Below are 15,569 nucleotides of genomic sequence, written 5' to 3' on the forward strand. Positions count from 1 at the left end.
ACCCGAATTCCAAATCCTACAGAAAGAACTTAAAAGTCCATAATGCAATACCAGTTTTAGAGGCAGTTATATATTTAAAAATAAAATGATGAGGCTCACTATTAATTACTTTGGTAAATGGTCAAAAGCCCATTTTAAAAGTTACCCTCACTCAACTTTCTGTGACTCCTCATTTTTATATTCTAAATCATTCTTCCTTGTTTGCTGTAACTGCTTATTAGTGAACTCATCATATGTGTGGTAACAGACAGAGCTCTCTTTTGAGTCTGGCTACATACCCAAAGCTGCTACTTTGATGATGATCGCCTGAATGTTAGATGCTATCATCTCTCGGAGCAAATCTTCCTGGTTTCTCTGCCAAAGGTAAGCTAAAGGCTGAAGATTAAGCCTTTTACACCTATAAAATAAAAAGCAAAAAAATCAGATGATATCGTAATGTTCCATACTTGTATCCATTACTTTGATTTTAAACATAATGCATCTCTCACGGATTTTAGTATTTAAAAGGTTTTTAAAAACATTTTTTGTATAATAGAGTTTATATATACAACAAAAATATTATTTAATTTCCATATGCTATGCATAAACAGATAAAAATAAAATCTCCAGGCAGATTAGAATATTAATTTTAGTAAGACACTCTGTAAGTTTAATAATCTATGCAAAAAGCTTCCAATGTCAATGGATAATTATCTTTGTTTTTAGAACTTCTTGGGTATCAAAATTGTAAAGCATATGCAAAGTAGGCAAATAAATTTAGCCTAATAAAATAATCATATGTTGATTAAATTTATAATACCTATGGTTACATGAACTATTTTTATCTACTAACTGAAATTTTTAAAAAGAATTTGACTGTGAAAAGAAAATAAACAGAACAAATTGTGTAATATATTGAAGTATTGTACTACATATTTTAAATTATGGTGGAGTAAAAAGAATATGGGTTTTGGGGTCAGGACAAATCTGGGTTTGAAACCTACTTCTGCACTCACCAACTATGTGACTTCAGCACGTCAAAACTAAGCTATAAGTTTTTAGTTTCCTAGTTCATAAATAGGAACAAAGACATTTTCTTTCAAAGTTCTTAATACAATTAAAAGATTAGAAAGTGTAGTCATCCTTTACTCCTTTCTTCACATTCCTCATGCAGTCTACCACAATGCAGAATATGATCACTTCTCACCATTACCACTACTATGACCCGGTCTGGGGCACCATTATATCTCATGTTAATGCCTTCAAACCTCATTCTCTGTTTCTATCCTTGCCCATTTAAAATCAGTTTTCCATACAGCAGCCAGTGTGATCCTTTTAAAACATAAATGGATCATGAGATTCCTCTGCTCAAAACCCTCTTCATCACTCAGTAAAAGTTCTTGCACTGACCTACATGGACCTCAGCCTGGTTAGCTTTCACACCTTATTCCCTACTATTCTCCCCTCACTCCAGCTGCCACCCCTACCCTGCTCACTCTTGCCTAATACTAACGAGGCTCCCTACCTTCTTCTCTTGCTTCATACATTTGTGTAAATATCATTTTCTCAAGGACTATAATTGATTAAAAGTAATATAATGAATGTAGTACAATGCTCAGATAAAATAGATATTCAAAAAATGGTAATCAAAGCCAAGCAACTTGCCCATGTCACACAATAAGTGGCTGAGATTAGATTTCAAACAAGAAATTTAGCTCTAAAACCCACCATCTCTAATGTCTGTAAGATTACCTGACTGACTACTCTACCCCACACTGATCTTTCTCTCCAAAAATTCCAAACTTAGTAAATGTACCACATGTTTGGTCATTTACTCATACATGGCCTTAAAAATATCACTACTTTTGCCCCAGCTGGTTTGGCTCACTGGGTAGCGCATCAGCCTGCGAACTGAAGGGTCCCAAGTTCGATTCCGGTCGCAGGCTCAGTCCCCAGTGAGGGGCGTGCAGGAGGCAACCGGTCAGTGATTCTCTCTCATCATTGATGTTTCTATTTCTCTATCTCGCTCCCTTCTTCTCTGAAATCAATAAAAGTATATTTAAAAAATATATCACTACTTTTTTCATGTACATAAACCCTGACTTTCAAAGAAAAAAAAAAAACTACCTTCCTTACTGTAGAGACTGTTTTATATAATTTTCCTTTGTAAAATGTCCCAGAGCATACAGCACTATGCTGAGGCAGTTAATAAAAAAAATGATGAAACTGAAACTAATGATGTAACACAAGCATTACATTTCTTGCTGTCCTCACCAATATTTAATGCCTAATAGTCAAACTAGTCTCTACCATTTTTAGCTGAGATGTTTTTAATTGAAAAAAAATTCATTCCTTTCTGTCCTTTTTGCAAAATTCTTGACTGTTGCTTTGATATTCATAATCTGTTGACTATTTGTAGACTTGTCAAAATTCTTTACCTAGTTAAATTTTTTAACAGTTCAAAATATCATGCCTCAAATACATTTCCTCTGTAAATCGCTGTTGCATTTGAGCTAGTGACATTTTTTAAATGCATTATATCTTGAAAATATAATGATGCAACACAAACTACAAACTGAAGATAGACTAATTCAAAACTAAGTTTGTAGACCAATGGACTCCCAATAGGCTAATTCAAAACTGAGTTTGTAGACCAATGCTTTAAAAATTTCAAGAATAAAATTATTGCAGATATGCTTCATATTATAAAGTCTGGGCATTTTAATCATGTGTTTAAGTGTTCCTGAGACTGCATTTTGAGAAAAATATTTCCTCTATCCATTAGAATGCCATGGGCCCTTTTTCCATATAGCCCCCTAATCATTAGCACATTTTCATTGAGCTTTTTGACTATCATCAATAGATGTCAGCACTATCTACAGTTTGGCTACCCATTAAACCACGTGGGTTTGAACTTATTAAAAAACAAAGATTTTGTTTTGGCTCAGTGGATAGAGTGTCGGGCCTGCAGACTGAAGGGTTCCAGTTCGATTCCAGTCAAGGGCACATGCCGGGGTTGCGAGCTTGATCCCCAGTGCGGGGCGTGCAGGAGGCAGCCGATCAATGGTTCTCTCTCATCATTGATGTTTCTATCTTTCTCTTTCTCTCCCTCTCTGAAATCAATAAAAATATATTAAGAAAAAAAGAAAAACACAGATTTGTAAACTAAATAATTCTCAGAGAGGGTGACCTAAAAACTGCGGAGAGTAATATTCTTTCTTTTTTTTGAATTAAATTTTATTGGGGTGACATGGGTCAACATGAACATATAGGTTTCATGTGTGGATTTCTAAGTTACAAAATCTGTATACAGCACCATGTGCCCACCACCCAAAGTCAAGTCTTCTGTCACCCCATAGTAGGACTCCCTTGTCCCCCCAACCCCCGGCAACCACCATACTGCTGTTTGTGTTCCTAAGTTTCAGTTTTATATCCCACATATGAGTGAAATCGTATGGTTATTAGCTTTTTCTGTCTGACTTATTTCACTTGGCATAATGTTCTTAAGGTCCATCCATGTTGTTGTAAATGATGCTATTTCATCCTTTCTTATGGCTGAGTAATATTCCATTGTGTATATGTACCACATCCTCTTTATCCAGTACTCTATCGCAAGGCACTTTGGATATTTCCATGTTTTGACCACCGTGAATAATGCTGCAATGAACATTGGGAAGCATATGTCTTTGCATATAAATGATTTCGCGTTTTTCGGGTATATACCGAGGAGTGAAATTGGTGGGTCATATGGTAGCTCTATTCTTAATTTTTTGAGGAATTGCCAGACTGCTTTCCATAGTGGTTGTATCAGTCTACATTCCCACTAGCAGTGAATGAGGGCTCCCTTTTCTCCATAACCTCTCCATCACTTGTTATTGCTTGTCTTGTTGATAATGGCCACTCTAACAGGTATAAGGTGGTATCTCATTGTAGTTTTAATTTGCATTTCCCTGATTGCCAGTGAGGTTGAACATCTTTTCATATATCTATTGACTGTTTGTATGTCTTCTTGGGAGAGGTGTATTTTTAGGTCCTCTGCTGCAGAGAATAATATTATTTCTATGTATGGCTTAAGGGATATAGAATTCAGCTCTATCTATAAATCAGTTGTTCTTAAACGTAGACAGGCAGAAGGTAAGGAAAACTTCCAAATTACACCTTTAGCTATGCTTTGCCTTGCATTCCTATCATTTACTTTTTAAAATCTGTATTTTTAACTGACTTAAATTCACTGTGGAATTAGAGAAAACAAATAAAATAAAAATTTAGACTTAAGTGTTCAAGTCCATTAATATACAAGTTTTTAATGAGAGTCAATATAAAGATTTATTTGTCAAGAATACGAAACCATTACATATATACATTCTTTATCTTATTTCTATTTACCCTTTTGAGTGGCAAAATTATTTATTTAGAGGCTAAGTTTTGCCCAAGATACTAGAGTCCACATTTTCTTTTTTTGCTAATATAATTACATATAAAGCCTCTATATGATATTTTGATTATTCAAATAAATTAAAAATGAAAAAAAAATTCATTTGTATTATTTTTGCCAAACATTAAATAATCCATATTATCATTTGACCTTATTATGCTTTTTAATAGATTAATGAAATGAACTGTTTTGGTATTTATACATACAGACAGTGATTTACTAGTGCTACATGCCTTAGGAGTGGGAAAGAGTGGGGAACAACAACCTGAAAACTCCTTGAAAGTTGAATCACTTTATATAGAAGTATTTCAATCATGAATACTTTTGGCCAAGAACTGAATCCTAAGGACCAAAGAAGGGCAGAATCCTTAATAAGCTTCTTTTTTTTTTGTCTTTAAGATATTACTGCATTCCTCTATAAGCTCCTGATTTTTATTACAAATGATAAGGAGTTAAAAGAGATTAAAAGAGTGTACTGATTCAAATGAGAAAAAATTAAAAATAATACTTTTTACTTTAAAAAGCTTTGCCTCAATTTTTTATTATAAATAATGTATTTTTTTCCTTATGGTAAGTAAGTTAGAGTTTTATCCACGTGTAATATAAGAATAGAACAAAAATAAAAGTGCAACTTTTGTTACTCAGGTAAACAGATAGTTCCATGGGCATATAGGATATCATATTTATTTATTATCTGGATACAATTATATGTTTTATTTACTCACATTCTTAAAATAAATGCATATATAAATACAGGACAACTAATGTTCTCTTACACATTTTCTACTCGAACACGCTGATAGTCAGAAAGAATAGCGCCTACTGATATCCCTTCCACTTCTTCTTTTTCCTGAAAATAAAAAAAATATATAACATGAAAAATAAACATGTGATTCTGCATCATGATCTGAAAGTTATAAATGAAGTGTGTCTCATTTGGAAAACCACCTTGAAGGAGAATAATTTACTGAAAATGCAATCTACATTAAGGGAAAAAAATACATATATTTAAGTTATCCTCTCAGCTGGGGAGAAATTAATTATTCTTTTTACTTACAATCCAAATAACTACACGCCATTTTTCATGGAAAAGGTAAAGACTAAGGCAGCTTTAATATGCAAAAAACTTCCAAAATGTTTTCTCACTTAACATACTTGTAAAGACTCACTGATGTTTGATGGAAAATTTTTGAGAAATTTCTATTTAAGGACAATATTTTCCCAGATTGTCTTTAAAAACAAACAAACAATAGCATAAGTAGATAAGGGAACACAATGATTTGTATCTGTATCTTAGAAAAAGATGATTGACAAAAAAGAGGAGCACCCGGGAAGCAGAGGTGGTACAGCCATTGCCTAGAGAACAGAATAGAATAGTGGATAAAAAAATATATGATGGGAAGGAAGCAATGAATTATGATCAACAGAGTTACAACTAAGGATATTCAGTAGTATATCCATCAGCGACCCACAGGGAAGAGGACTAGTCTATCCAACATGCTCATTAATGACCTGGAGGAGAATGTAAATTCTAATATGATCAAGTTTGCAGATGATACAAACCTAGGATGGATGAAACAGAAAAGAAAGGAAGATCAATCAAGTACATGGATGGATATGGACAACTTGGGAATTTGGAAGGACAGGTCTAAGATGAGATTTAATGTAAAAAAGTATAACACAATACACTTAGGGAAGAATAATACACAATACAGGTATAAACTAGGGAACTATTATCTAGAAAATAGATATGAAGAAAGTGACTGGGGGGTAATTACTAATAACAAACTAAATAGAAATTCTCTGAATAGGCATAAAATAAAATCCATCCTAGCATATGAGGTACAGAAGAAACTACTTCAGAGACATGACTTCATTATTAATACTCTCGTCTTTCCAAACTTGGGAAACCTACAAAGAAAAATAATAGTGTTTCACATGAAAACAAATGTAATATTTCAAGACATACTGAAACAACCCAGTGTGTCCTAAAAGGGTGCTATAATAAATAAACAAAAATGCAAAACAGGAATCTCTCATGTCTTTGGAGATAAAGTCAATTTAAAATTTCCCCTCCAACATGATTGAGAAATATCTGTCAATCCTCCCCAAAATAAAATGATTCTATTAGATAAAGTGTCCAGGAAAAGAGCTATTTCCTTTACTTTCCTATTTCAGCAACTTTGTGAGAACATTTGCTTATAACCTTTCTCTAACCTTCGTAGCCATTTTCTTTTTATAAAAGTCATTGTATTCATTAGAAAAATTCAAGGCATACTGCTCCTCATTAAATGCAAATATGGCATAGATCACAGAGTAGTGAACAGTGTTATTGAGAGATCTAAATTTCAGTTCTGCCACAAAAAATATAAAGTACTAAGTATTGTGTGTGTGTGTGTGTATCGCTATAGATCATGGAAACATAGATAAGAGCCACTGTGTTTTTAACTAAGCCAAGTCACTTTTAAAATAATAATTGGCATTTATTATCCATTTAAAATGTGCTAACATTCTATGATTCTCATTTAATGCTCACTGCAACACTAAAATAATAATTATTTAATTCTTCTTAGTCTACATGCATTCTCTGAAATCCTCTTCCACTTCCATCTCTTTTATTTTCTATTTCATAATACCTAACAAATCAGCTCTAGAATCATATACCCAGCTGAATTCTGACTGTTCTTCAAAAGTAGGTCTAAATAGAGATCATTATTTTTTTAATGTGAACATCTTTGAAAAATAATAGTATAAAGAAATTCTGACCTGAAAGTTAAATAAAGCAACTAAAAATAAATATGTTTAAAAAATATTGTAGCAGCCCTAACTGGTTTGGCTCAGTGGATAGAGCGTCGGCCTGCAGACTGAAAGGTCCCAGGTTTGATTCTGGTCAAGGGCATGTACCTTGGTTGCGGGCACATCCCCAGTAGGAGGTGTGCAGGAGGCAGCTGATCAATGTTTCTCTCTCACTGATGTTTCTAACTCTATCCCTCTCCCTTCCTCTCTGTAAAAAATCAATAAAATATATCATATATATATATATATGTAATAATACAAAAGAGGGTTAAAATTCTCAATGAGGAAAAACCAAAATGTGTCCAATTGTTTATCCCTTAGATAGACTAGTCCTCTTCCCTGTGGGACACTGCAAGAAACAGGGATAAAGCAAATAGTCTCATTTGGTTTTGGTACTGAAAAATGTACAAAATAACTTAGAAAAACTAGTTAATATCAAATGTTGTGAGCCTTGTACTCTACCTGTCTGATCTTGATCCGCAGATACTTAATAACCATGGTGCAAAGCAGAGCTGATGTTAGGGCAGCCAAGAGTTTACGGAGGAACCCATCATTTAAATATAGATTTAACTAATGACTTGTTCACCAATAATGGTTACTACAACCTATTAGAAATCCAATCCTACCACTGATAAGTTCTGTGATTTTGAATAAGTTATGTAATAAGTTATGTAATTTCTGTGTGTTTCAGTTTCCTTATCCATAAAGTGAGGATAATAATAGTTCCCGTTTTCTAGGGTTATTGTGATGATTGAGTAAAATAATTCAGATAATTCAGATAAATAAGTGTCCAGTACCTAGTAAGCAATCAGTAAATATTTTCTTCTATCACTACCAAAACCTTCATTATTACAACTACTTCTACTTCTAACTACTACTGAGCAACACCACCACTAGCATTATGGATTAAAGGCCTAACTTGATAGGCTTGCTCATGATCACTTCTCAACACCAGCCTACTAAACTGTGATGGTTAATATTACAGATCAACAGGACTGGCTAAGTGATGCCCAGATATCTAGTGAAATATTATTCTGTGAGAATGTTTTGTGGCACAGATTAGGATATAAATTGGTAAACTGAGTAAAGATAGCCCTAATCAGCCCTAGCTGGTTTGGCTCAGTGGATAGTGTGTCAGCCTACAGACTAAAGGGTTTCAGATTCGATTCTGGCCAAGGGTACATGCCTGGGTTGTGGGCTCGATCTGCAGTGTGGGGCATGCAGGGGGCAGCCAATCAATGATTCTCCTCATTGATGTTGCTCTCTCTCTCTCCCTCTCCCTTCCTCTATGAAATCAATAAAAATATTTTAAAAAAAGATAGCTCTAATCAGTGTGGGGGATTGTCATCCAAATGGTTGAGGCCTGAATAGAACAAAAAGGCAGAAGAAGGGCAAATATGTTCTCTGCTTGAGCTGGAAAACCCATCTTCTCTTGACCTCTGACATTGGCACTCCTGGTTCCTGGGCATTTGGACTTGGACTGGGATTTACTTCACTGGCTCCCCTGTTTCTCAGTCTTTTGGGTTTGGAACTACACCATCAGTATTCTTGCCTTCAGCTCAGCTTGCAAATGGCAGATCATGGGATACAGTCTCTGTAATCAGAGGTGTCAATCCTTTATAATAACTCTCCTTTAATATATTTTTTATGTCCTATCCGTTTGTTTCTCTAGAGAACCCTAATACAGTTCAGTAAGAGTGAAGAATATTCGCCAAAGCAACAAAATAAGCGTCTTAGCACACAGCGATGGTCAGCAGGTTATGGTAGTTGAAAAGCACATATCAGAAGTGGAAGAGACAAAGGCTAGAAAAGTTGAGGTCAAACTATTCTGAACCGTGCCCTGCAACCTGAAGGCAATCGAGAACCTCTCCTATGGGATTTGTTAAAAAAAAAAAAAAAAAGCTCTACTGAAGTACAATTTACATAAAATTAACTGCATCCTCACTCTCTGTTAATGTAAAACACACCTGCAAGTCTGATGAGACGGTAGGCCCAGCAGCTATCTGACTTATGTGGCCAAACCTAACAATAGAGAAGGTACTTGCAAAAGTAAACACATACTCACAAATTGGCACAAACACAGCTTCATTATTACCACTACTTCTACACCTACTTATATGCAAAATGATAGTTATATCAAGGATTTATTCAGAAAGAGCCAATATATCAACACTCTGCTTAAGAATCCAAGGGCTGAATACCGATGGTCAACTATGCTTCTTAGAATACATTTTAATTGTTAATGTGGAAGAATCTCAGCAATCTATAAGTTTCTCCATTGAGATTGGGACGAATTCGATAGAAAACAGCTGATTTATTTAAAACTGGTAATGTTGATAGGCAGGCACATGTATGCACATGCTAAACATGTATAAATAAAGCCAAACCTTTGGCCTTTTAAAGACAATGCGAGGAATTCAGTTCTCAGGAACTTTTTCTTTCTTAGAGAAAAAAAGACCAACTCTTCTTCCTGAAATAATGCATGGTGCACCTAAGTAACAACTTGCCTTACAAAGCTGTACTGAGTGAAGAATGAGAAACAGGGAAAGGAACTTACACTTTTTACTTTACATAACCTTGTTTTTCTTGATTTTTGTTTTTTACCAAGAATATACAACAGGGCCCGAACCGGTTTGGCTCAGTGGATAGAGCGTCGGCCTGTGGACTCAAGGGTCCCAGGTTCGATTCTGGTCAAGGGCATGTACCTTGGTTGCGGGCACATTCCCAGTAGGGGGCGTGCAGGAGGCAGCTGATCGATGTTTCTCACTCATCGATGTTTCTAACTCTTTATCCCTCTCCCTTCTTCTCTGTAAAAAATCAATAAAATATATATTTTTAAAAAAGAATATACAACAGGAAATTTCTAAAAATTTACATTAAAAAAAAGAAAATAGTATTCTTGGACAAATTATTCAATTCTGCATAGCTTTATTTCTTCCACAAGATTCCAGCATTTGAATATCCTAGATAAAACACTTTTGAATTCTAAGTTAGTTTACAGCAGTGGTTCTCAGCCTTCCTAATGCTGCGACCCTTTAATACAGTTCCTCATGTTGTGGTGACCCCAACCATAAAATTATTTTTGTTGCTACTTCATAACTGTAATTTTGCTACTGTTATGAATTGTAATGTAAATATCTGATATGAGGATGTATTTTCATTGTTACAAATTGAACATAATTAAAGTATAGTGATTAATCACAAAAACAATATGTAATTATATATGTGTTTTCCGGTGGTCTTAGACGACCTCTGTGAAAGGGTCGTTCGACCCCCAAAGGGGTTGTGACCCACAGGTTGAGAACCGCTGGTTTACAGAGAAAAACAAAGACATAAAATAACTTTAGTTAATATGTTTCTGGAGAAGAGGAAAGGGGCTATAAAGAAATTTCAGGTCTAGAAGCTTGATAATAACCATGTAAAGTACCTATACCTTTCCTGGACAGATGCTAGTGCCTGTTAAACCTAAAACTTATGCACAGCTCCACTAATACCAATTTGGGTAAGCAGGAAAAAAGCCCCACCCATTTGCCTCCCAAAAGCTGCTGTGTTGCAGGTAGAGGGGAGAAAACAGAGGACTTATCATATAGGGAAAATAATTTTGGGAAAAAATTATCACAAGAAAAAAAGTGAAGTTTTAGAAACTATTGTGTGTACAAAATAGAATTTAAAAAACAAATAAAATAAAAGATTAAAAGAAAATAATCTGAAAAGGCAAGTAAAAATAACAAGAGAACTAGACTTTAAAAAAGACTGTAAAGAAAACACAATCACAAAAATAATTTTGGCAGAAAAGTAGTAACGATCCAGAATCTGTAACACAGAAGAACAAAACTGCAAGGTGGCAGATACAATCAAGACACTTGCTCAGATAACAGAAGAAACAATAAAAAAGATGAAATTTTGTAGACAGACAAAATAAAGGATAAGGGAGAGAGAGCAGAAATCCAACAACTGCAATTAATATTGTTAAAGAAGAACAAAAAACAAATGAAATGCAATAAATAATCATTCTATCCTAGGAGAAAATGTTGCTAGAAGGAGACAGACCTGAATCTTAGGGAGACCTAGCAAAATTAACAGAGAAGGACCAATCCCTGCCAAAGGCTACATTTTAGAGATAAATAAAAACTAACTCTAGGAAATATAGGTATTTACGTTCACAAAACTTCCTTTTCTGAAACCAAGGGCATGAGGGGAAGAAATAAAAAAACCTACACAGAAAGAAAGTAAAAGGAATTACAACAAACATATATGGGCAACCCATAGACACAGACAACAATGTGGTGATGTCCAGAGGAAAGAGGGTGTGGTAGGAGGAATGGGGATATCTGTAATAGTTTAAACCAGTGGTTCTTAACCTTCTGGCCCTTTAAATACAGTTCCTCATGCTGTGACCCAACCATAAAATTATATTCGTTGCTACTTCATAACTGTAATGTTGCTACTGTTATGAATCGTAATGTAAATATCTGATATGCAGGATGGTCTTAGGCGACCCCTGTGAAAGGGTCGTTCGACCGCCAAAGGGGGCGCGACCCACAGGTTGAGAACCGATGGTTTAAACAATAAAAATAATATTTTAAAAGAATAAATTTTTATTTATAATGAGGTTAGGGAGAAGCCTATCCTACAAATTATAAAGAAGAACACAATACAGTTTGCATCAAAAGAAAAGACATGCTGAGTTAAACCACAATCCTCTCTGCCTCAAGAGCCCAGTTTAGATTTGTAACATACAAATGCAGAACGTTCTAAGAAGCTCACTATTATCTCCCAACTTGAAAAGACAAGGATTAGACATGCACTAACAGGTATTTAAACATATTTTGAAAATGCTATAATTAAAACAGTGAGATGCTGACCCAGGAATAGTCAAATCAATGAAACAGAACAGAATGTACACAGAAACCTAAGTGTATAGGAATATGGTACGTGATAAAGTTGATAGTGAAAACTGGTGGGAAAAGATTCTCTATATAAAAATGATATTGAACAACTTGCTAACCACTTAGAATGACAGAAAATTTATATCTTTACTTCTAGGTTTTGAATACAAAAATCCTATGTAATAATAGCCTAATATACAAATTGTCCCCTCGACCAGGAGTTCGACTGGGAGTTCAAACAGGGGTTGGGGCTAGCCTGCCAACTGCCTGTGGCCCCTTCCCCCTACTGGCCCCCACCCCCCACCCCAAGATCGGGGGCAGGGCTGGTTGGCCAATCTCCCGCATCCCATCAGGGCGGGTGGCCATACACCACCCATTAACAAATTCGTGCACCGGGCCTCTAGTAAGTAAATAAAAGCATAATCATCCAGAATACATAGGTGAATTTTTCCTTTGGGAAAACCATTATAAACATTTAGGAAAGAAAAACAAAAGCCTGAAAGATTTCACTAAGGACTCTCAACTCTCAATCAATCAACATCTGTATCCCTAGATCTTGCCGCTTCTTATGAAAATGGGTAAACTGACCCTGCCTGAGTGTCTTTTTATCAGGAACCCAATCCATCTGGACAGTTTAAGGACTAGATCTTTTTCCCCCCTGCACCATCGATTTTTACTCCTGCTTCATGTTCATCATTATAGAATACGCTGTCATAGCTGCTGAAAACTTATGTCCTCTTCCAGGTACCACTATTTCTACCTATTAAAGTAGAACACTTCAAAAGAGTTTATATATTTTTCTCCATTTCCTCATAACCTATTCTCTTCTGAACCCATGTTTAAAGTGCCCAGAGCTCAGTCTTCGGCTATCTTCCTTTCTCTGGCTACAATAATACACAGTGCTTCATCATGGTTCTAAATATTATCCATAAGTTAATAACTCCTGCTTCTCTCTGAAAGCCAGAATCCAAATGCCAGCTCTAATGATCATGTGAGTGTCTACTAAGTATCTCAAACTTGAACAGATTCAAAACAAACTCTTGATTCAGGCACATACTCCCCACTCACCCCGCGATCCTTTCATATGGTTCTTCATCTTAGGAAATGGCACTGCAAATATATTGTTGTTTATGCCCCAAATCTTATAATCATTCATGATTTCTCCTTCCATTATAATCTAAGGTCTATTAAATAATTGTTCTATTAGCCTCATCTTCCAAGAATATCCAGAATCCAATGACTTCTCATCTCCCCCACCATCACCACTCTAGTCTTACCCACCATCACCTGTCAAATGGACTACTACAATAGTTTCCTAAGTGGCCTCCTGAGTTCAATCTTCTTTACTACAGTTTATCTCCACAGATTAACCACTGCTCTTTCAAAATATAAACCAAAACATGTAGCTCCCTGATTGAAAATCCTCCAATGGCTTTACATACTACTTCAAAGTAACATCCAAGCTCCTTGTAGATAACACAAGGTTCTATATGACCCGGACCCTGCCAACTTCTCTGACACCACCACCTGCTATTATCCTCCCCGTTCACTCCAATAATCCACATTGGACTTCTTGTTGTTCCTCAAACATTTAAGCTTGTTTCCATCTCAGGCAAGAGGAAAAAAATATATATATGTAATTTATTAGCTAACAAGTCCACACAATCCTAATCATCTATCTCCCTTTGGAATCTGGTTGTGTGATTGAACCTTTCATATTAAACAACTAATATATTAAGGGCTATTAGTCCTATTCTTATCACCAAAAGAAGTATGAACTAGAACTGTCCATCTGAGTTTATAACCTAGTCCTAAAGCCTGCATAATGACTACTCTTAAAATCAGTACCTGAAAGTACCAGGAACATAGATACAAGAGGATATAAATGGATTTCTACTATGAAATGTACCTGATGTATCATTCTCATTCAAATGCAAAGCTCTACCATATCACAGTTAAAAGGCTCCCAACACAGAGATTGGATGATGAAAGCTTTCAGCCATATGGTAATAGTAATCATTACAAGTTTAGAAGGAGGGTTTAAAGGTAGAAATCTAGACCCAAATTAGATTTGTACACTCAATATTCATTTGTTCACATAGCCAAGATAAATTAAAAAGAAGCTGTCCTTTTTTACAAATGAAATCTAGGCCTACTTATTCTAAAGATGAGAAGATATGCAGCTTGCATTTATTGGGGATATTATTTTCTTTGAAAAATGCTTCAGTTACCAGTATTATTCCATTAATGAGTTCTTGCCTGTTGAGAGAAAAAAAAATGATCTACTGAATTTAAAGTGTTTTTCATCTGAAAGGCATTCTAACATTTATAATATGAACCATTCATTAAAGAAGCACACTTGCATTATATAGTTCTGAGTGGCAATATTTGGACTTCTGGCAACATGACATTATTAAATAAGAAACATTTGTGAATGCCAACGATGTTCTAGGGTCTGGATAACAAAACATGAAATTTATATGGCCAGTAAAACACTAAGTGTTTTTCCCTTTAAAATAAGGAGAAAACCCTTTTATTTGCAACAACATTGCTGGAAGACATTTTTCACTTTAGCAAGATTATACAAATCCAGGTTTATAAAAAAACAGAAACGAATACTATTTTATATGAAATAATACTGAAAATGACACTTAGAATTTCCACATATTCAAGGATCTGACTAAAATTTTTTTGATTTGTTAAAAAAGGCTTTTGTTTTTTCTAACATCACTAAATATAAAACATTTTAAAATGGAAAATGATGACCATCTGGAGTTCTTCCATTAAACTGTGAACTCAAGACAAATTTTTCATAATTTGTAGCATTATTTTCTCCCTTTGTGAGCTCTCTCAGTTAAATAGTTGTTAAGGCTAAAAATTAAATGACAAATAAATTGCAAAGAATCATAATCATTTGTTATTTATTTCCATTTAAAACTAAGGATGTATTATTTTGAGTCTCCATCTTAGTTGCCACAGTATGACACTCCCAGTTTTGAATAAATCAGCTGTTTGTTACACAGTGTGTCCCAACCTCAATGGAGAAATTTAAAAATTGCTAGTCATCCTAAACCAAATTTGACCTGGAGAGTATTATGCTAAGTGAAATAAGCCAGTCAGAGAAAGACAAGTATCATACAATTTCACTTATATGTGGAATCTAATGAACAAAATAAACTAACAAACAAAATAGAAACAGACTCATAGATACAGAGAACAGACTGACCGCTGTTAGAGGGGAGGGGAGTTGGGGGACTGGGTGAAAAGGTGAAGGGATGAAGCAAAAAAAAAAAAAAAGAGAGAAAGAAAAAATCATAGACATAGATAACAGTATGGAGATTACCAGAGGGAAAGGAGATGGGGGAGGTAAAGGAGGGTAAAGGGTGGATGGAAGAAGACTTGACTTGACTTGGGGTGGTGAACTCACAACACAATATACAGATGATGTCTTACTATGGTACACCTGAAAC

The 15,569-nt window shown here is 35.0% G+C and overlaps 1 protein-coding gene across 1 annotated transcript in view; it reads right to left on the bottom strand.

Annotated features, from left to right (window-relative positions):
• The window catches only part of DPH6 (diphthamine biosynthesis 6), a 166,045-nt gene that overhangs the window by 68,681 nt on the left and 81,795 nt on the right, over positions 1 to 15,569 (bottom strand). The window contains exons 4-5 of the mRNA XM_006087494.3: positions 5,191 to 5,264; positions 279 to 397 (exon numbers count right to left, since the gene is read on the bottom strand). Of these exons, the coding sequence (XP_006087556.1) occupies positions 279 to 397; positions 5,191 to 5,264 (193 nt within the window). The remainder of the gene's footprint in view (positions 1 to 278; positions 398 to 5,190; positions 5,265 to 15,569) is intronic.

Source organism: Myotis lucifugus, unplaced genomic scaffold (assembly GCF_000147115.1).
Source record: "Myotis lucifugus unplaced genomic scaffold, Myoluc2.0 scaffold_38, whole genome shotgun sequence".
NCBI classification, from domain to species: domain Eukaryota; kingdom Metazoa; phylum Chordata; class Mammalia; order Chiroptera; family Vespertilionidae; genus Myotis; species Myotis lucifugus.